The sequence below is a fragment of the Colius striatus genome, chromosome 4 (genome assembly GCF_028858725.1).
Source record: "Colius striatus isolate bColStr4 chromosome 4, bColStr4.1.hap1, whole genome shotgun sequence".
Taxonomy (NCBI): domain Eukaryota; kingdom Metazoa; phylum Chordata; class Aves; order Coliiformes; family Coliidae; genus Colius; species Colius striatus.
This window is the reverse complement of record NC_084762.1, coordinates 7,129,734-7,151,469: the sequence shown is the minus strand read 5'-3', so window position 1 is coordinate 7,151,469 and position 21,736 is coordinate 7,129,734. Positions and strand designations below refer to the sequence as shown.

The 21,736-nt window shown below is 38.7% G+C and overlaps 1 protein-coding gene across 3 annotated transcripts in view; it reads left to right on the top strand.

Annotated features, from left to right (window-relative positions):
- CTNND2 (catenin delta 2) overlaps positions 1-21,736 on the top strand; it is a 496,550-nt gene that overhangs the window by 405,646 nt on the left and 69,168 nt on the right. For all 3 annotated transcript variants that reach the window (XM_061994768.1, XM_061994770.1, XM_061994769.1), the window contains 3 exons: positions 1,159-1,276; positions 2,991-3,176; positions 13,470-13,643. In XM_061994768.1, the coding sequence (XP_061850752.1) occupies positions 1,159-1,276; positions 2,991-3,176; positions 13,470-13,643 (478 nt within the window). The remainder of the gene's footprint in view (positions 1-1,158; positions 1,277-2,990; positions 3,177-13,469; positions 13,644-21,736) is intronic.

Below are 21,736 nucleotides of genomic sequence, written 5' to 3'. Positions count from 1 at the left end.
GTTAGAAGATTATTTGATTAGAAAAACTCTTTGGTGCTTTAGGGGACCACAAATGCTTTAAATGACAGAGTCAAAACAAGATGATGTAGGTAAAGAATTGCAAGCAAACCTATCCTTAAGTCTTCTCACCTTCTTCCTTCTCAAATTCATTCATACATTGGCATTAAGGATGTAGGGCTGGTGTGTTCTTTTCTGTTCTATCTTTGAATACACTTTTGTTGTAGGGAAGGAGGAGCTACAGATGAGGCACCTCAGCAGAGCACTGTCTTCCCTTACCAAAGGAAACTATATGAAAAGTGTTACCCCATCCCTGAGATGGTTAATTCGCCCATTTCCAAATCAAAACTGCTGTGCACATTTGAATGCAATGTTTTTTTCTCAGGGAGACTTGATGTTAGCAAGTGTAGATTCTATTCATAGAGGCTCCTTTGTGCATGTTTGTTTCTTTATATATCAATGTTTTGAACTTTATGACACATGCAGTGCATTTTGGGTTGTGTTTTTGTAAATGTATTCGAAAGGCCCTCTGACCCTATCTGAGGAGCACAATTATTAGGATAAGCTGAGGTTTTCAATTTTGCAATGTAAAGCAACTTGTGAGTAACTAGGGAAAGAGAAGACTGAAGCATTCATGTCCTCTCAAAATGAGAGAGAAAAGGAAACACATCATGTAAAATGAGCAAGCAACACCAGGTGCTTTATGTGATGCTTTGATGTTTTCCTCTCAGGTTAAGAGCCCTAACTACTGAGTTCTTCAAGTCCTAACAGATTTCTTGGGCAAAACCTGTAGACTTTTTAAAGCCCGGTTTACATGTACACAAGCACATTGTTAAAACACTTTCTCACTACTATAAAGCCTACTTAAAAACAACAAAAAAAAAGAAAGATAAGAAAAATGATCATCCCTTCTCCAAATTTTAGTAGGCCATGAATCTCCCAGCTCAGGTGGGCACATGCTGCTTGGCCTCTCATACTTTTCTTGTGGAGGACCCAATGACTTCCATCTGTTCCCCTCTATGTTAGGTTTCCTGAGCTCCTTCACAGCTGTCTTCATTACTCACTGCTCTGAACCGATGGAAAGGAGAGAAAACAAGTGTTTTATCTGTGTGTTAATAATGAGAAGGTTCAAGGGTTGTAACCCTTGCTGTTGTCTTGCAGGAATGTCAGCTCTGCTGGAGAGGAGGCCCGCAGAAGAATGAGGGAGTGTGATGGCCTGACAGATGCGTTGCTGTACGTGATCCAGTCTGCTCTGGGGAGCAGTGAAATTGATAGTAAGGTTTGTCATCTTTTATCTTTTTGGGAGCCAGAAGTCTAGGTGTTAAGAGTCCATTGGGACTATAAAGTGACAAGCAGGTTTTTTTGGAAGATGTGCATTGTGAGGGATGCCTCAGCAAAGCATAATTTAGCCCATGTTTTTCTCTTCCTTCTGTTGAGCTGTGTATTTTTGTGTCAAGTATGGGATTTGTGTGTACCTGTGTAGTGTGCACAGGTAAGCATGTCATCCTCTCAACTGAGTTATTAAGGGAGGAAAATATGGTACCCCTTGAAGAAGAGCAAATATGTCACATTCCATGTAAAGTTCCTTACGTTGCTGTGCCAGGCTTACCTTTACAATTGATTTTCAGTACCCACTATGAGACACAGCTAATAACAGTGAAGTAGGCTTACAAGGCAAACAAACCATCCAAAAACTGAGTAATTAATAGGCCATTCTGCAGTACAGCCAACGTTATGTGTTATGTACAGGCTGCCCAGGGATGGTGTGGAGGCTCCTTCCTTGGAGGTCTTCAAGACCTGCCTGGACACGTTCCTGTGCAACCTGATCTAGGTGGACCTGCTTCTGCAGGGGATTGGACCAGATGATCTCTAAAGGTCCCTTCCAACCCATACCATTCTATGATTCTATGAAACAAGAATATACCTAATGTCTGATAAATGTACTTTGAGGGAGGATCAATGAGTGCTTTCAACACCAACTGTTTTAAGATGCATTTTCCTGTCAGCTTTACTTACCTGAAAGCACTGGGATATGAACATGCTTCTACAAAGGTGAGAGGCACTGCCTAATTAAAAAGACACCAAGCATTTACAAATTGAAGATCCATAATATGTTCAAGCATTCCTGAGAGTACGAAAAAGACTAGTTTCAAATACCTTTTGCAGTCAGTGTATCGTGCTGAATTAATTACAGCTGCTGTTCTAGGACAACCTTGGTCCATTTCTTGGGCTATTCTTAAGGGTTTGAAAAAGTTTTAAAGCCCACTGGGTTCATATTTCCAAGTGATGCTCTACAGGTAGCTGTCCCTGGACCTCTGTGGCTTTAGAGATTGGACAGGGATAATCTCTGCAACTTCATGGTCATTGGCTTGAACCAAATAGGTGAAATTTGCCTATGAATTCAAGGGAAGGAGAGAGGAATCATGAGAGGTTTGTAGCTGTTTTGAGGCTAGAAGCGTGTTTTTGTTTGTTGAAACGTTACCTGCAGCCTGTCTAGGAGCAGTGAAAGCAACAAAAGTTTGTAGTCTTACTTCCCAGATCTCATTTTTCCAGTACTGTATCCAGATATTGTGCCAGAAAAAGGTTATTTGTGGTTTATAAAACATAACCAAGAACCTATTGCTATTCTATTGCTATTTTCTGTTTGTGGCATTTTCTATTCCCTGAAGTGAGAGTTTGCTGACATTCTATGTATATTCAGGTTCTCATTGATCACTTGTTACATTGGCTTCTGTTTCACGTGGGAATGAAATTCAGAATTAAAAAAACCTCCCAGAATAAAATTGTCCAGACTGCTGATTTCTTTCTATAAAAATAGCTAAATCTCTTAAGCTGTAATTACGTGGGGAGCACTGAGAAATGAGCACAGAAGAATTATGCTGGGAAAATGTATGTGTAAAGACTGATGACATTTCTTCTGCTTTCTATAGAATGAGCAAGGGAAGGATTTTAACTTTCTGCTGGCTTTTGTTTTCTGTTGTCATGCTCTTCAGACCGTTGAAAACTGTGTGTGCATTTTGAGGAACCTCTCATACAGGCTAGCTGCAGAAACATCTCAGGGACAGCAGATGGGAACAGATGAACTAGATGGATTACTCTGTGGTGATGCCAATGGAAAAGACGCAGAGAGTTCAGGGTGCTGGGGAAAGAAGAAGAAGAAAAAGAAATCTCAAGATCAGGTAATGGAAGTTACTTGCAGCTGTGTTGCAAGTAGTTGAAGTGCCCATCATTTAAAGTGTAAATAATTAATGCACTGCATTAGAAATAAAGTGCACAATGCATAATACACAAAACTGTTGCATGTTTTAATTACCTGAGAGCTTAAAGCAGAGTGGACTAATGAAATATGTTTGCTTGAGGAAATGGTACATTACATGGTGACACCTGGAAACTGTAGTCATGGGTTACATTGTGAATGCCACAGATGCTGTGAAATGTTCAGTTTATTCAAGGAAGCCATTTATAATGAAAAGTGTAAATCTTAACATTTAGATATAATCTGAATATACTTACACTGTACTTCCACACAGCCACGTGTGTATAGAGAGACTTTGATGAAAACAAACTTCAGGCTTATATTTGTATACTTACTTGCATCAAAGTTAGTCTTGCACTCTGTATGTTGAGAGAAAATGGTACAGGGCTGAATCAAGCAGTGTGAGTGTGTGTTATAAAAGCACACATATTTTGATGTGTTTAGTTTCATTACCAAAAAAACATCAAGTACAGTCTTGATAATTTCCTCAAGTTATTTGAGATGCTGTGGATTTTTATTTTAGATAGGTTGAGTTTGAAGTGTATTTATCTCCCTGTTTTCCCATTAGAATGTAAAGTTTGGGGAATGCTGAAAATGATATCACAGAGAAAGGCGATGACATATCAGTACACACACTAAATAGCAATGAGAATGGCTTCTGATTTATGAACTTGTTCAAATTACCTGTGCAGTCAGCAAGTAATTCTCCATCTCTTCCTAGCCTTAGTCTTTTTCGTTGCCATTTATTCCTGTTTCTCATTGATCAAAGAAAATATTCAAGTAGGCAATTAGGCACACAGGGGATTTGAATAAATGATGTAAACCAGCATTGAAAAATAGTCCTGAATTCATACAGGCAAATTGTGTTAATGTGAAAAGTTATAGGAACATTAACAAGCTCGGGTTCTGGTACTGAGAAACATCGCAGTCATAACTAGTAAGACTTTAATTTCACCCACTCTTCTAATTAAACACTGCAGTCATAGGATAACTTGAATTTATTGTGGCCTTTTGCTGGGAGTCCTGTATTCTACAATGAGATAAAGTGCCAAAGCAAACTTAATTGTGCCCCGTAAAGCAATCATCGTCCCTGTTCCTGAATTAACAGTTCGCACACACTGTGCTTGCAGTAATTCAGAGTGCAGGAATGAAAATACCATGTCTGGATATGAATGGGTCATACTGCAACTCACCTTTCTCTTTTGATGCTCTGTTTACCAAACCATGCACGTGCAAGCACAGACACAAACTACAGAGAGTCCTTTTTAACTCTCCCTTTTTATAATCCTTCTGTGATTTCCGGATCTCAGGTTGATGCTTCTAATTCTATACCACTGACTGTTTCAATGTTCCTATCAGGCTTTGCTGTACTTTAAAGATTCCCTATAAAAGATCTTTCTTGCCCTCTAGGCCAAAGAACTAATATCTTTTGGCTAATTTCCTTTACAATAAACATCCTTCTCCCTAATCTTAGTTATCTTTTGTCCGTTTCTATGAGTGTTTATTATCATCATACAGCATGGCAAAGGTTTCTCCAGATATGCTTGTATTTCTCTAATGGAAAGGTTTAATATCTTTTTTTTAAATCCAAAGAAAAGTAAAACTTTGCAAGTATTTTCAGGTTTATGTGTACTAGGTTTTTCTAGCAAGCAAAGAAATTTCTTCTTTGCATAACTAATTTTGTGGTAGCCAGGACTCACTTTGCCTTACAAACATTAGAAATGCTTTCCTAATCCTTTTTTTCTTTTGTCTCGTTTCCTTTAAATCTGGACAGCCTACACTATCTTGTCTTATACCAATTCTGTGGCCATTATTCAGTTCAGGAGTTTAAGGGAGCCTTGTGAGCCGTCTGCAGAGCGTATTCTTCTCTTCCAGTGATCCTTGACTGTTGTTAACCATACCAAACATCCTTTTCAAATACATTATCGAGTTAACTAGAATGCTACTGAAAGCAAATGTGACTGAGGTCTGTCAGCAAGATCACCATGCTGGAAATAGCTCTCCCAGGTTATCCTCATAAACAGAAAAGGAAAACAGAAGAATGTTTCTCATGTAACAATGCCTTTATATTAACAGCATAGAACTTGACCCCTGACTCAAACTGGGGTGAGGGTAAAGGTAATTTTTTTGTCCATTCATTTTGCTAAAATTAGCACACAGGTATATTCAGTTGGTTTCCTGGAAATAACCTAGTCCAATCAATTATGTACGGAAAAAAACATGTTATTTCTGCTTCTCAGCCTCTGTAGTTGTCTTGCATCTTTTCAGGACCCCAGTAGATTAATACCACTGAAGAGTAGGAGTAGCTGGAAACTCAGATCACTTTCTTCTTCCAGACTGTGTTACAGTCAGGAATACTTCAGTTATTGTTTCTGCATGTTCTTGGGTGTTGAGATTGTCTTTTTCCAGGCAGAAGCCTCTAATAACACGATCATCTTCTGTTCCTCCATTTAGTCAGAATTTCTAAACTAAGCTCATCAATTCTTTCTGCAGGAGAATGTTTTCACATGTCCTTTCACCATATATTGTCTCCCTGTATGCTGATTGCTGCCCTGTGTGTTTCACATGTACATATTCTTTTACAGTGATCTCATTGTTTTTCTGCAAGACTTTTTCCAGGTATTCCCTTTCACAATCTGATTTCAATTGCAGTGCTTAAGCTATTACCTGCTGCTTGTTCTTCCATGAGAACAGATCTGGTGCTGTCCTCAGGATCTCCTCATTCCTATAAGTGCCTTAGGGAAGCTCTTATACTGTGAAATATAATAGTTCTGAAGGTCATGTTCATGATGGACAGTGGTTTACATGTGAAGAACAGGCATACCTATGGAATCCGCATATGATGCAATACTTCACAGCACCTGAAAGTTCTGCATCTGTTAACTGTGGAAGGAAACCTCAAACAAAGAGAACTTGAGAGGAATGATAATCAGTTAGCCAGGTGCCCTGTGAAGAGATGGCATTAAGCTTCAGGGTGCTCCTGGTAGATCATTCATAATAGACGGTAAAATCATGTTGGACAAGTTCTTCACAAACATAAAAGCAAATCCTTGGGCTCATTGTTTTTGTCACTTACAGATACATGAGGTGGAGTTCAGCCCAGTATTAAAACTGCAGCCATTTACCTGTCTGATTCCCTTAATACATGATAGTTTTGCCTTTTCTATCTGACAAAGCAGAGGACTCAACCTCTAAGCATTGTGACAAGTAAAAGGGAGTAGTTCACATTTTGTGGCCCTAGAAAATTTGTTGAAGGTAAAGGTACGATTCTCTTTTTTTTGGCAGTGTTTTGGGTTTCTCATTTATTGACTGATTCAGTATTTCTCAGAATATATGGTTTAGAAAATGAGGTGGGGGAAGAGAGTCCAGGTTTTAGGAAATGCAGTTTTCCAACTCTCCTTTAGCAGTGTGCTGCTTCTGTCATTCACTTACTTTCTGAAGTGTTCATTTTCTTGACCTTCTCCTGAAGTGACTGATCCAGGCATTTAAGGGATGGTCTTTCAAATTTTATTTAAAGATGTTCAACTTATCTAAAAGCTACTAGAAGCAAAACTACTGTTATTGGGCAAGAAGGAGAGAGGTATCATTTTAGACAGCAGATGTGGATGAAGTGACAATTTTCTAAACTTAAAACCAAAAAAAAAGCCATATGCAGCTTGAGTGTTTGCTTCTTATACCCTAAAAGCAGGAAAAACCTTCTGTGACATTAATCACTTTCTCATTGATCTTCTCCATAAAGAAAGTAGAAGTTAATTCATTTGGTTTATGATGTAGGAAGCAATTATCCCTGTTTCTCTAGACTGTATTTCAGTTGTATGTTGCATGTAAATTACATGTAAAAATAAAGCTAGAAACTGAGAACAACAGAACTGAGTGTTAGTGTAGAATGTGGGTTGTTGAGAGAGGCCTTTCAAGAAGAAGGAATACATTTTTCGTTAATGATTTCAGTTGTCCGTACCAAGGGCAACTTCTCTGCATCTTGAAATCAAATAAGAGATGTTTGTTTTTTCAGGTCATACTTAAGTCTAATGACAGCTTTCAAATTACTGAAGGAATTCCCTTAAGATCACAGCAAAGAAGGGTTCTCCTCATTTCAGAATAAAGGTGGATGGTGTCATAAAAGCCCACAATCATTCCTCTCTTTGGTGGTTTATTATCAGGGTTCAGACAGGATCCTAAGGCATATGCCTTGTCACACAAGTTTAATGCTACAAGAGACCCAGCCTTCTAAATATTTTCAATAAAATGTAGCAGGTATAGCATTGGTATTATCTGTGGTAAAAATGAAAGCGAGACTCACCTGACTTAATGTCTGTCTTGGACCCCAAGGGCTATAATTCCCTACTGTTGCTGCTGTTGGTTATATTCCCTCTACTGCTTAACTGTGATCAGCTGTTACTGAACCCCACAAAGCTTTCCAACTCTAGAGGCCGTCATATCTGACTAGGACATTGACCTCTGCCCTGTATCATGTTGCTCTTCAGATGGAAACTGTTTTGTCCACTGCTGAAAATTTTGTTGCTGCTTTGGTACGCTCACTGCTGCCAACAGGTTTATTCTTCCAGCTGCATGAGAAACAAGGATTATGACAAAAACCAGAGGAATAAAGATGAATGCTACAATTTCAGTAAAAGAAACAGGGAGGACTCTTCAATCCTTATTTTATTTCTTATGCAGACCATTATATACACATGTGGCACTGCTTCATTTCCTTTTTTTCTTCACTAAGAAGAAACATGCTGACTTCTTGGCTTCACGCTCCTCTTGAGTTCCCCATCTGTGATCATTCTTGTCAACCCAGAATCCAGCCAAAAATCTGATTTTTGATTGGAAGTGACACTTCTGAAATGAGCCTGACCTTCTCTTTCACCTTCTGTCAGGAGCCTTAAGGTATAACAGCAACGTTTCAAGTTATATATCATTATGAATTGACCGGCACACCTCTTTAGCATGCTTGCTAAATGGGCTGTAAATTCTTCTCTTCAGGTGAAATAGCAGGTTTAAGGCAATAATATTTCAAAAAAGAATATAAAATAAAGCTGTCAGATGTGCCTTTTCATGTGGTGAGACCACTGTTTTACCAAGTATATTTCAGTACTCTACTGAGCCATGTCAAATTAATAAGCACAGAAACAGAGAAATGGTGGTGGCTCCTGGGTTTAGCTAATAATCTAAACTGATTTTAGGGATGAAGGCTATGTTGACAGTGTGTTCTGCTCAGAAAGGATATTGCACTTGATGCTTCCTTGTCTTGCACAAGGTGGTTACACCAAGTGTTGATTTGCAAGAAATCAACTATCTTGAGCTGCAAGACAGAGCTTCTTAGCAACCACATCTAAATTCTTGCTCGCTTACACAAAAACATCTCGTGCACCCTGGGGATCTCTCAGTATCATGTGTAACCAAGTCTTTTTCAAAGTCAAAACTACAAGGTCATTAAATATCATTTGTATTTGTCAATTTGTGGACTAGAGTGCAAAAGCCATTATATTCAGCTTCCTATGGAGAGGAGAAGGGTAAGGAGAAGGAGATGTAGTGAGATGCGAAGGAGTGTTGGTTGTTCCTGTATTGAACTCTCACTTTGTTTCATTTGGGAGTGGTCTGGTTTAAAGCAAAGACAAAATGTACAAATCATGTTCTTTTTCTTAACAAAGCATAATGATGTACAAAAGTTGAATAAAGACAATGATGATTATTGCAAGAAAGTAATATATAATCTGAAGTGTAACTTAGATGTATTCTTATCTCAGATTAATAATGAAAATTCAAAACATTGGAGTGTTTTAAAAGCATTTCAAACTCCTCTCCCAAAAGTGTAACCATTGTTGCATCAAACTGGGGAGCTTACAGTTATTTCTGCAATAAACAATATCCAACAATTGCCCAGTTTTCTTGGGACTACATGGTGCTGGACCACAACAGCTCTGCCCTCTCACACCCTACTCCTGTAGTCTCTGTGTCAGTAGACACCTTCCTTTATGTTCATGACCTTTCTTTAGGCTTGGATGTCTAAACTGACATTTGACTTAAGAATTCCTGACATTCCTGTCTCCTTTCTGTCAGCTTGCATGGATTCCCATCACTCCTGAAAGCAAGCTCTGTGATTTGGATGACTTTTTTGTTGCTTAACTCTAGATTTCTGCTCTTGACATCATTGACCAATATGTCTGTTGGGACAAAGGTTTCCAAAAGAAGTTGTCAGATGTCAGGGACAGCTGGCATAGGCAGCCATAGCCATTAAGATATGCAGGATGAGAAATCTTTGTCCTCTTAGAGGGTCTGTTTAAAAGTGTTTAGCATTTAAAAAATGCTTTTGGTGAGCACTGTTTAATTGCTGGTACAAACGTTGTCACTGGTGCTACTGAAAGCAGGTACAGCATTATCAGACTATCTCAAATGTGTAGGGTCATTGGAGAGAAATCAAGATGGTTTTAGTTAATCCTGGGGGTTTTTTCTAGGTTGTTTTATAGATTTTTCTCCTTTTTTTTAACAGTGATGCCTTGCACAGACAGAGAGAAAGGAAAGTACTCATTTGATAAATGAAAATAAACCGCTGCTGCTTTGTTATCACAGGAAAAGCTGTCATCATGTGATACTCCTTAGTAACAAACCCCATCAAGCTGAAGTTGTCACCCTAAACAGGGAGAATGTGCTTCTCTTACTGATTTGAAGGCTTCCCTGGTATTCAGTACAATTACAGTGTAAACATGGATTTGCTTTTGTTAAAATGACAAAGAAGGTTGGTGGATAATCTGGTTTGTGGCACGGGTGGAGCATATCAATGAGTGATCTTTTTCTCCTCTCTAAGTTCCTTAGTAATGTGAAAACTTTGGAGGCTTTATTAGACTCCTCTTGCTCTGAAAAGTCTGTTGTTTCTTAAAGATCTTTGTATCGAGCTTTTATTCTTCTTGACTTTCATCCTTTCTTTGCACCAGCTTCAGGAAATGAGAGATTTGTATCTCACCCACGTAACAGTTTGCTAGCTTCAGCCACAATATATGTGGGTAATTTCAGCTGAAGGAGGGAAGCCTGGAAGGAATATTTGTTTATGATTTCTTTTTTTTTTTTCCTCCTTAGCATAAGCTAGGAAGAGTAATTGCATGCAGTCATCTCCTTTTTCAGAAGCTCCTACTACATCTAAATATCTCAAATAGACCTTACTGATCGTTCTTGATAGTATGCAACAATACAGTAACCATTCCTGTAATCCACTGGGTAAAGTTGTTTAGCACAGTGCCTTGATTCATTAATACATGAACCACGGAGCAACTTCTTCCACACCTTAGCCACCACTTGAGAAAATGAACTGTAATAGCATTTGTGAGGAACATACCTTTTTGCACATAGGCAGTAGATGTTTATATTTATGAAATACAAAGTAAATGGGTGAGGATCAGGACAATTTCCTTTGCTATAGCTTGTTTTTTGACCTATATAAATCCTGCATGCCCTGCATCAGTTGGACTGTACAGCTACAGGCACTGGTCTCAGCCACAGTTGAGATGCCAGATGCCTTTGAGCCCTTCAGTGAAGGGTTAGCTGAGATCACACATGCAGGAGCAGAGAGGAGCTGAAATGTGGAGACAGGGACTACGTGACAGGTCATAGTTGCTTGTTCTCCCTGTCTCCTAGAAAGCAGCTACAGTTCTGACACTATCACACAGCCTTGAAGAGAGGCTACCATAGGCACAGCATGTGTGTTATGTACAGTTGTGACACCCTCCCTGTGCTGCTCAGCTGCTCTGGGCACACACACCATGGCTGAAGAATAGTGCAGGACATTATCCAATGTCACTGGATTTACTGCACCTTCACTCCACATGCAATACCAAAGACTTCCATCACCTTTACAAGGACCCTGAGGCATCAGTGTGTTGAGAAAAAGTTCTTCCCCCACAGTTGGTTATAAATTAATGCAATCACAGTAAAAATGAGTCACAAGAAGGGCAGGGAAATGCAGCAACTTGTCTCGCTGTTTATCTTTTTTAAACTGTTTTCTCATTACTGGGCAGAATGGCAATAAACACATTAAATATTAATTTATCCACAAGTATCATTTCTAGTGCTTTATATGTACCAGCACAGCATGAATATATATATGACTGAATTGATGTCAGCTGAATTTCAGTAGTTCTTGGGATAGAGTGTAAATACCAGAGTTTGTTAAAACAATTATATCCCCACAAAAGCCCAAGAAATGTATTGGATGGATCTGATACATTTGATACATTATATATACTTTGCCTCTGAAATAATGTAGTAAATACCTTATGCAAACACTCTTCAGTTGCATAATGTGTCCATAATTCGTGCAAATTGGAGTGAGACAGATGAAGACCTGAATTTGTGCCCTTGGACATCAGAAGTCATTCATTAGTGGACTTATTAAGGTACAGAGCTTAAATCTGGTCAGATCTGACCTGTAAGATATGTTTCTGATCTGTTTTCCAAAAAAGTCTGACAGAGCAAATGATTGAATTTCGAGAGTTAAAATAAGAAGTGGGTTTTAATGTATATTTTATGAGCTGACAAGAAGTCATTGCTGGCAAGGACAGTGATTTATATGGAGAAAAAAAAAGGAAAACTGAGTCACAGGTAGTGAAATCAACCTGTTGGTATTAAAAATGCAAGGGCATATCCCTGTAATATTGTCATTTATAGGGATTGTTTCTCCAGAGGGCAATTTTCCTGTAGTTTCTCAACAACCACTGGATATTTGCTGTGACAGTTCTTTTAAACTAAGGCAACTTTTGTCCAGTGTACTGAGTTAAGTATTTGAGCAGCTTTCTGGTTTTCAGTAATTGCTCCTATGTATTAAATGGTCCCACTAGCTTTCCACTTTGGTGTTTGTTTTGCTTTACTTTAGTGTTTTGCATTCTCAGTGGTAGTAGCCTATAAAAACTTGTTAGTTGTTCTTCGATAAGACTTGATTAATTGTCCTTTAAACTAAATGTAGATTTTTATGAAGTTAGCTTAAATAAAATGATGATTGATACCTCCTGAAAATGAGGGGTTCCACATCTTCCTCAATGCAAGTATCGTGTGTTACAGATCTAAACAAGGAGTTAATTTAGGTTGTGCTGTCTTTGTGTGTCTAGTAGATGTTTTATGCTATTGATATGCTCTCATTTTTTAGCTATATAATCACAAGAAACTCTAACCCAAGGCATTAAAAGGTTTACTTCATATCATATTATGCAATCTGGACATGTCAGAGGTGTTAGAAAAGAGATTTTTATGGAACAGTTGAGGCATGTTCCCAACACTGGCGTTATGGCTGTGAATTTTCTAAATCCTTCTATCTACACAAATGAAAGCAATATATACATTACAAATATAGAGAGAAATCCCATTTAGAATTTAATTAAAAGTACATTCCACATCTTTTGTTTAAAGAAGGGAAAAAAAGTCCTTGAATTTCCTTCTTTTAAGGTGTTTCATGCTTAGTTGTAAGTATTGTGCATTCCACTGGAGAGGTGAATCACTCTTGTCCTGGAATAAAGTTGTTCTGGTAAGAGTGGGTCTTGTCCAATAACCTGCTCGTTGTCCAGGTTTTAATATTGTTCCTTTTGCATAGCAGGCTGGGGTTATTTTCATGGCAAAACTCTGCATGTGTTGAGAGGAAGTCTTTTTTTGGGAGAGATGGTTCTACTGACTAAGTTGGCGTCTCTAACTGTACTCTCTGGCTGTACGGCACGGTGAGAAGCCAGGAGAAGTCATGCAATGGAGGAAGACTTTTAACACTTGAGCCTTTCAGGGAATGGAGGGCTCATGGCCTTGAATAGTTTCCCACAGCAGTGTTTTGTGATGTTGATTATTTCCCTCCTGAGAAGAGAGAGAAGGTGGAGAGCTGAGCAGGATACGAAAAGGGAAAATCTTTATCCATGCAGCTTCTAGATTTACCTCTTAAGATAGTTCATGTTCACTGAGTTTCTGTGCCCACACAAAAAAAACAGATGCAGTGAAAAGTGCTTTTGTTATGTCAGCTAGCTAAAACACTGTGATTTCTGCCGATCCTGTAGCTCTTCTATAAGGAGTATAGAGTAGGAAATGTGGTTTCTCTGTGAAGAATCACACGATATGCTAAAATTGAGAACGGCTGCTTGCAGGCAGATTCCTTCATGTGCACACCCATAACTGTTGTAGCTTCAACCCATGCAATGATCAAGTATTTCACTGTTCCTTGCTGACTATCTTGGTTTGTACTTTCCAACAGTGGGATGGCGTAGGACCTCTCCCAGACTGTGCAGAACCACCCAAAGGAATCCAGATGCTGTGGCACCCTTCAATAGTCAAACCCTACCTCACACTTCTTTCTGAGTGCTCAAATCCAGACACGCTGGAGGGGGCAGCAGGGGCACTGCAGAACTTGGCCGCTGGGAGTTGGAAGGTAGGAATATCAGCTTGATATGTATTGCTTCTTCAGGTTGGAAAAACCTCTACAGATGTCAGCATATTGTCAATATAAACGTATTTGAATACACCTGGTAATGGAATAACCTCCTGTTTTCACAGAACCATCTGTAGTTAAATATGAGGTAGTATTTTAATTGATCCAGGTAGTCATAGTAAAAGTCAACACACAGCAGCAAAAAACACATTGGGCAAGTACAGTGTGAAAAATTGCCACTGAAAATATCTAAGTGAGGAGAAGCAGCTTCTTTATGCATATGGGTGACAAAGCCATGAAAAATGAGCCAAAAATATCATCAGTGACAATAAAATGAAACAAATGTCGCCAGTGACAATCAAATGAAACTGTATTGTTTTGTCACTGCAGAAACTGGCTGACGTTCTGGCTCATAAGAGAAACCAGGCGAGAGCAGAGCAAGACATAAACGATGTGACACCACACAAGTAATCTCAGCATCTTAATTTTTTTAAAGGAAAAGACATTATTAAAATACATCAGCAATATTAAATATGTACAGTGACCAAGGAAATGCTCAATCAAGTCACTCTACTCCAGCTAATACTACTTTTCAATTATGTTTAGAGGATCCATTTTTCTCTCTTGTGTTGTTTGCAATGAGCTTAAGAAAAAACCTAAGAACTTGTATGTTATATTTTGAAAATATTACAAAATCTAGAATAAATCAGTACAAGACAAATGTGGAACCTGATTTACTTCTTCAAGCTATTCCTTCTTTGCTTTCCTGATGGTAAATTGCTTTGATGGGGTGGAGTACTGTCTAATCCTATTGTATAAATATAATGCATCGATTTTAATTCTCAGGGAGAATTTCTCTCATGTACCATGTGAAACAGGCACATATGAGGAAACACAGTTAGCAAAGTTATGTCTCAGAAGGTAGCCTGTTTGGTTTTAAGCAGTTGAGGGTTTGTGTGTGATGTGTAAATACCAATTTTATTAGGCATTCGTTTTGAAATGTTAGCCCTGATGCTAATAAATTGCTTTGTTTTCCCATAAAGTTTTATTGGAGGTTGAGTTGGCAGGTTCAGTAGATCTTCAGAGGCATATGAATATATTTTTTTGAGCATTTTGTTATACCAAAGTTAGGATTCAGCTGTTGCATTCAGTGGCATATGAAATGAGTAACAAAAGTATCTGTCCGGTGATTTTTGTCCCATGAAGTACTACATATACACCATGCCTGAAAATCATTATACTTTTATTATTCTCATATTGTAGACCACATCAGATTGTGTAATCCTGGCACAGAAACATGATAATGTGTTCTATCCATCTGGAAATGGGTGTAGGCTCGGTCCAAATGAGAAAACAATGCATGCATATTTGCCAAGACTTACAGGAGTGCTAAAATCCAAGTGGTACTCCCTCTCCCATTTCTAATAAATCTGTATACCTGGCATCCTTTAGTTGGCAGAAGTGTACAGACAGAGGAAAGAATGAAGGCTGCACAGAACTCTTTGGCAAGGGCTGGGTTAGAAAAACTGATTCCAACTTTAATATTATCTGCTGTGATACCACAGGAAAAGCTCAGTTGTTCTCATGTTGCTCTATTTTTCTAAAGATTCACCAATTCCATTACAAGTGACGTGCAGACAGAATGAATATCCTTAATTTCACATGTTGTACTAGCCATTTTTGTGAGAAAATAATCCTCTTTGAGGATTACATAAGCATTGATGTTTCCACCTTTTGACCTCTCTTTTCGGCTGCAGACTGCAGTCTTCTGGATATAAAACAGCTGAAATAAAAGGTAGAGAACTCTAAAAAGAAGAGATTGTTCCTAAGGGAGATTTTCATTATTTTGTTTCCTCCAAGAAATTGTAATTGTGTAAAGAAAGGGAAAAGATGTGGGTTTTTTTTTTCCTTTACTTGAAATCTTTCAAGAATAACTTTATGATGGATTGAAAGAGCCAACTGCATGAACATTTAAAATGTTGCTATTAGTATTAATGACAATAGAAATCATGGAGGGATTTTTATCCCAAATAGCAATATTTTAATGCCAGAACAATCCCAGTATATATGGAGGCAAACAGTGTACCAGGCATGCTCACACACTTCCAAAGATATCTTTTGGAAAAAAAATACAGTACAGTTGATACACTTGGATAAATCTCTCTTATCTATTTCAGTCTTTCAGTTCCTCTGGTATAAAGCCATCCAGTCCTCTTTGGTGACCAAGAGGTAACACACTGGCAGTGCTTAGCCAATGCCATTACGAAGGGAATGGGAGCAGATAAAAGAAAACCTGAATAATTTAGGGTTTTTTAAATGTGTAGGAGATTTAGATAAATATCTGCCACTAGAATTAATAGATGGTGTGTATCTAAATCCCCTAGACTGCTTTTGAAAATATCAAGCACAAAAATAAAGCAACACTATGTAGCTTTAAGGATTAATAGCTGGGACAGGCTGAAAGTTTTTTCAGGGAACAGAGTTTCTCATTGGTGCATACACATAAAATCAACACATGCACATAATAATCTTAATCTGTAGGGCGTTTTTAGCACTGTTTCAGTTGAAGGAATTCCTTCTGAAGCCAAATAGTGACACAGAAAAAAAGTATGACATATATATTTGCATAAAAAAGCTTTTTGGACTAAAGTCTTGACATTTATTACCCATCTGCAAAGTAAACTTGTTGTTTTTTTTTTTTTCACAATGATTAATACAATATTGGAATCTGTAATGAATCAAAAAGAGTATATTGGTGACAGATACATTAACAGATCCAAATGGAGGTTTACCAATAAGACAGGATAACCAAATTTGTGCCAAAATGCACAAATAAAAATAGGTTTGCTGACTCGACTGTATTCTGAAGACACCTGCTAGCTTACTAAGGAATTTCTCTCACTATAACACTTCAAACCTGAAGTCTTTTCTGCAACCTCATATCATTATTTATTTTTATATCTTGGATGTAAAAAAAAAAAAATGAAGAAGAAAATTAAATGACTCATCTTGTAAAAGGAAATATCCATACATCTTTTTATAGGTAGTCTGGCATCAGTATTTTTCCTTAGATGGTGGGAATAAAAGTGGCAAGTTCTTTTTAGATTTCTCCTTGGTCAATAGGTTATTAATATATTAAATCTACTGAGCATGTAAAAAGTTATATGCAAAATGTCCTAGAGTTAATGATGTTAACCAAGGTTATGTCCCTTCTGAAAAGAAAATCCCTCTCAGGAAGAGAGGAGATATTGGAATATTACTATGTCTGTCTATATATATTTGATATCTAAATATAGACTGATGACATTTTATTCACCAGAGACATTTCTTCAATACCTATTGCTGTCAGCTCATAGAGTCAGAAGGGCTTAGACTAGATGGGATCTCTGGAGTTCATCTGGTCCAACCCCCTGCTCAAGCAGGGTAACCTAGAGCCAGTTGCCCAGAACCATATATAGACCTGTTTAGGTTTTTTTCACCATCTCCAAGGTTTGAGACTCCATAATCTCTCTGGGCAAGCTGTGCTTGGTGACCCTCATAGTGAAAAAGCACTTGCTGATGTTTTGCAAACCTCCTGTGTTTCAGTTTACTCCCAGTGCCTCTGGTCCTGCAGTGTTCTCTGTTCTACTACTTGCAGTTAAAAACAGTGTTGTCAGCACCAGTAGGTCTTCCTTAGTTTTGTGAAACCCTTAAAATAATCACTTCATTCATATTTTCCTGTTTTGTTTTAAAATACTGTCATAACTTGTATAGGTAATATGTATCTTTTAAAACCAGGAACAAGATCTGCTATATTTCTATTGTCAACATAATGGCTTACATTAGGACAGGTAGCACACCTGCTCTGGGCCTTGGTTAGTCCTTTCTGTGTGCTCAGGCTTCTGTCCCAGTTACTTTTCAGGCTTTACAAACCTTCCTCATCTACTTTAATGACAGGATAGCCAGCTTCCTTTTTCTGTTAGTTCTGTTAGTTCATAGAATTATAGAAGTGTTTAAGTTGGAAAAGAGCTTTAAGATCATCCTGTCCAAGTGTTAACCCTGCCAAGTCCACCTCCAAACCATGTCCCTAAGCACTACATCTACACATTTTTTCAATACCTCCAGGGATGGTGACTCAACCACTTCCCTGGGCAGCCTGTTCCAGTGCTTGGCAGCCCTTTCTGTGGAGAAATTTTTTATAATAGCCAACCTAAACCTTCCCTGGCACAACTTGAGGCCATTTCCTCTTGTCCTATTGTTTCTTGGGAGAGAAGACCAACACCTCCTTCACTACAGCCTCTTTTCAGGGAGTTGCAGAGAGTGATCATGTCTCCCCTCAGCCTCCTCTTCTCCAGACTAAATAGTCCCAGGTCCCTCAGCCACTCCCCATTAGATTTGTGCTCCAGACCCTTCCACAGCTCCAATGACCATCACTGGACACGATCCAGCACCTCAGTGTGTCTCGTGAAGTGAGGGGCCCAAAACTGAACACAACACTCAAGGTGCAGCCTCACAAGCACCAAGCTCACAGGGACAATCACTTCCTTGGTTCTGCTGGCCAAGCTATTTCTGATACAAGCCAGGATGCCATTGGCCTTCTTGGCTACCTGAGAATGCTGCTAGTTCATGTTCACCTGATGTTGACCAACACCCCCAGGTCCTTTTCCACCAGACAACTTTCCATCCCCTCTGCCCCAAGCCTGTAGCAATGCCTGGGGTTGGTGTGGCCCAAGTGCAGGACCCAGCACTTGGCTTTGTTGAACCTTGTACAACTGAACTCAGCCCATGGCTCCAGCCTGGCCAAGGCCCTCTGAGGAGCCTTCCTGTCCTCAAGCAGATCAACACTCCTGCCCGTCTTGGTGTTTGCAAGGTTACTGAGTACACTTAATGTTCTCTGGAAGTCCAAGGTTCTGCTGACCTCCTCCTTAATTCTTGAGCTCTTTAACATCAGGAACAAGTGCTGCTTTGTGTAAGTCTTACAATCACATGAGACCATAGCAGGAAGCTAGCTTTTTCTGCCTCCTTTCCTTTCCTTTCCTTTCCTTTCCTTTCCTTTCCTTTCCTTTCCTTTCCTTTCCTTTCCTTTCCTTTCCTTTCCTTTCCTTTCCTTTCCTTTCCTTTCCTTTCCTTTCCTTTCCTTTCCTTTCCTTTCCTTTCCTTTCCTTTCCTTTCCTTTCCTTTCCTTTCCTTTCCTCCCCTTCCCCATCCCCATCCCCATCCCCATCCCCATCCCCATCCCCTTCCCTGTTTGATCCTACTCACCAGAGAATGGTAAAGCTCTGTGGCTGGACAATTGAGTGTCCCTGCCTTTGATCCCCAACAGGTACAATACATGTGTGAATGGACTTTATGGGTCATTGGACTTATCTCTTGAGATAGCTAGATGCAATCTCAGATTTTGTTCCTTGGGCAAGCAACTACATTTATTTTCTTATTTCCATCCTAGGGAAATATGACTCTCATAGGAGCAAGAGCTCCATTAAGTAAATTATCAGATGGAGAAACTGAAAACATAAAAAAGACTGATGCAGTCACAAGGTCAGTGCAGCTACTTCAAAGAAGAGTATGAAGAGAGTTTCAAGCTCCTTACCATCTAGACACTGCAGATAGTGAGTAATTATTGTCTAAAGCAGCAGACATCTGGGTTATCAATCTTCCACTTATCAGGCAAGGACATACTGTGGGTTCCTTGCCAGACTTTTATGATTACTCTAGTTATTAAGACATTAACCCTTTGGAATTTCATCAGGCTGTTACAGCAGAGGGGTTTTTTTTATTACAGTGAAAAGGTTTGCATTCATTTTCTCCAAAATACCAATACTATGAATCCTTACATGATAGGAAGGAGAAGACCACTTAATAAACATCACTTAATCAACAAAATTGTAAATAACCAATGCTTTATTCTGTCAGAAGTTCTTACCTGGATGGAATCTCCCAAGTAGATGAGGCAGCATCTTCCTCTATAGGAAGGAAGATAAGATTCAAAGGACAGGGCAATATTCAACTTTGCTGCTGCAAACACCCATGTTATAGACATCATCAGGAGATCAGCAAGGGCATTAGTTTGTGGAGTGAGAACACAGTAGCTCACAGTGAATCTGTGCTCTAAGTGAGCCCATACTGTACTGAGTCAGTTTGCTTCCTGTGCAATGTGTCACATTTGTCTCAAAAGCTTTCTTTTTTAACAGGTACAATGTTTGGAAAAGTCATTTTAATGGCTCTCAGATCATTTTGAATACAAACTACATACTTGTACTGCAGAACCAAGAATGATGAGGCATGAGGACAGTTCCTTCTGCACTTTATCTTCTTCAGGCGTTTAAGATATCTTCTTGTAACAGCATTTTAGTTAATTTATGTATTAAAAGATCTTTACCCACCAGATTTTTTTCCTTTGTCTTTAAGCTTGACTACAGTCAAGGAGCAAGCAGATAGTAACCAGTTAATGTTTTTCTCTTGTCCCTTCACAAAGATGTAGAGAACTTAGTAGTGGCCTACTAGATGGGATCATTTCTGAGAACAAAACACTGTAGGCAGAGAGCAGAAAGTCCCTGGGAAGTGCTTACTGCTTTCAGAGGTTACAAAAAGACAACCAAGATTTCGGAGCCTTGCTCTCTGTCAGGTGATGTGACTTCTCAGGGATCTCAGTAGAGTTATTTGATCTGAAATTCCTAAGTGAAATGTAAAAATGTAAAAAATAGTATCTTTTTTTCCCCATATATTTACATGGCATACGATCAAAGAGGAATATTGATCTTTGATTACTCGCTGATCTTTGAGTACTCAACACACTTCTCTTCCATAGTCTATTGTTCTAGTACTGTTAGCAGACTGTTTGCCTTTCCTGCCAAATTCTGAGTCTCTAATCTTCCTGATTCTGTTGGTAATTTAATTTGCTTTGTCACACTTGCAGTCTGTATTTGACTTTAATTTTATAGTTTGTGTTTCAGCAATTCTTTTTAATGTTGGATATCTCAATATCACAGTATTGAACTGAACCAATTCAATGTAAATTCTAGTCAAAACTGAAGTATGGTGAAATAATCTAGAGGTACTCTGATAACACTGACATCAAAGTCAGGAAAGTAAGTCCATTCAATATAGCAAGTGTATATACAATTGTTGGTATTCCTTGGGGACAGTTTAGTGGATTTGTTTGGTTGGGATTTTTTTCTTTGTCATCTTGTGCTGGAGGTTTCTTCACTTTTAGATTGGTCTCCTGTGGTGGTATAGGAGAATAAAGACAACCATATGGAACACTAAAAGGAGATAGCTGCCTAAATGCTCTTCATTTTTTTTCTGGGGGAAAAAAAACAACAGGAAAATAAAAGTTTTATCTAGATTAATTACTCTTTTATTAATTCTCAGCCTAATGTAATCTTAATCCCTTAGAGGCATACAGCTCTGGAAAAGGTCCTTTATAATCATAATAACTGTGACAAACTAAAAACTAATTTTCCAGTTTACTCTGTTTTTCTACTTAATTACTATGACAAAAATAAAAAGGAAGGTACTAATGAAAGTGGACATAGAGATGCACTAGGTACCTTCAAAGTGATGTATGGTAGTTATGCCCCCCAAATTCAATTACCTGTAAAGAGTATTCATGCACAGATTGTGGCTCCTGCACTTGTCTCTGATAATTTAGCTGCAATCTGATGCAACAGTAATGATTTTATTTTCTTCTTTTGGCTCCTTGTTCCCTCTAAATTGTTTGTTGTTCTCGTAGGAACCCTTTCTCTTTACAAACTGAACAGCTCTTTGATCATTGCCACTGCCGCTGATTTGTGGAGTAACAGCATGATTAAGTATATTGGCAGAGTGCCTCATTTACCTACTGATAGGCAGCAAACCCTTTTGTGTCTTTCCTTTTTTTTATGATTCTTCATCTCTTCTCTTTTATACTTCACTGAGCTCATATTAGCAGTTGACCTGCAATGTGGAAACGCGGGCGTGTTTCACGATGGCTTTAGGCAAACAAAAGCATCATCAGGATATGTAAGAGCCAAGCAGTTTTTCCATTTTCTGAGAGAATAAAATAGCCCTTTGGAGGCATCTCACTTTGAGCATTCCTGAAATCCACACAGCACAGCGTAATTGCTCACAGAGAC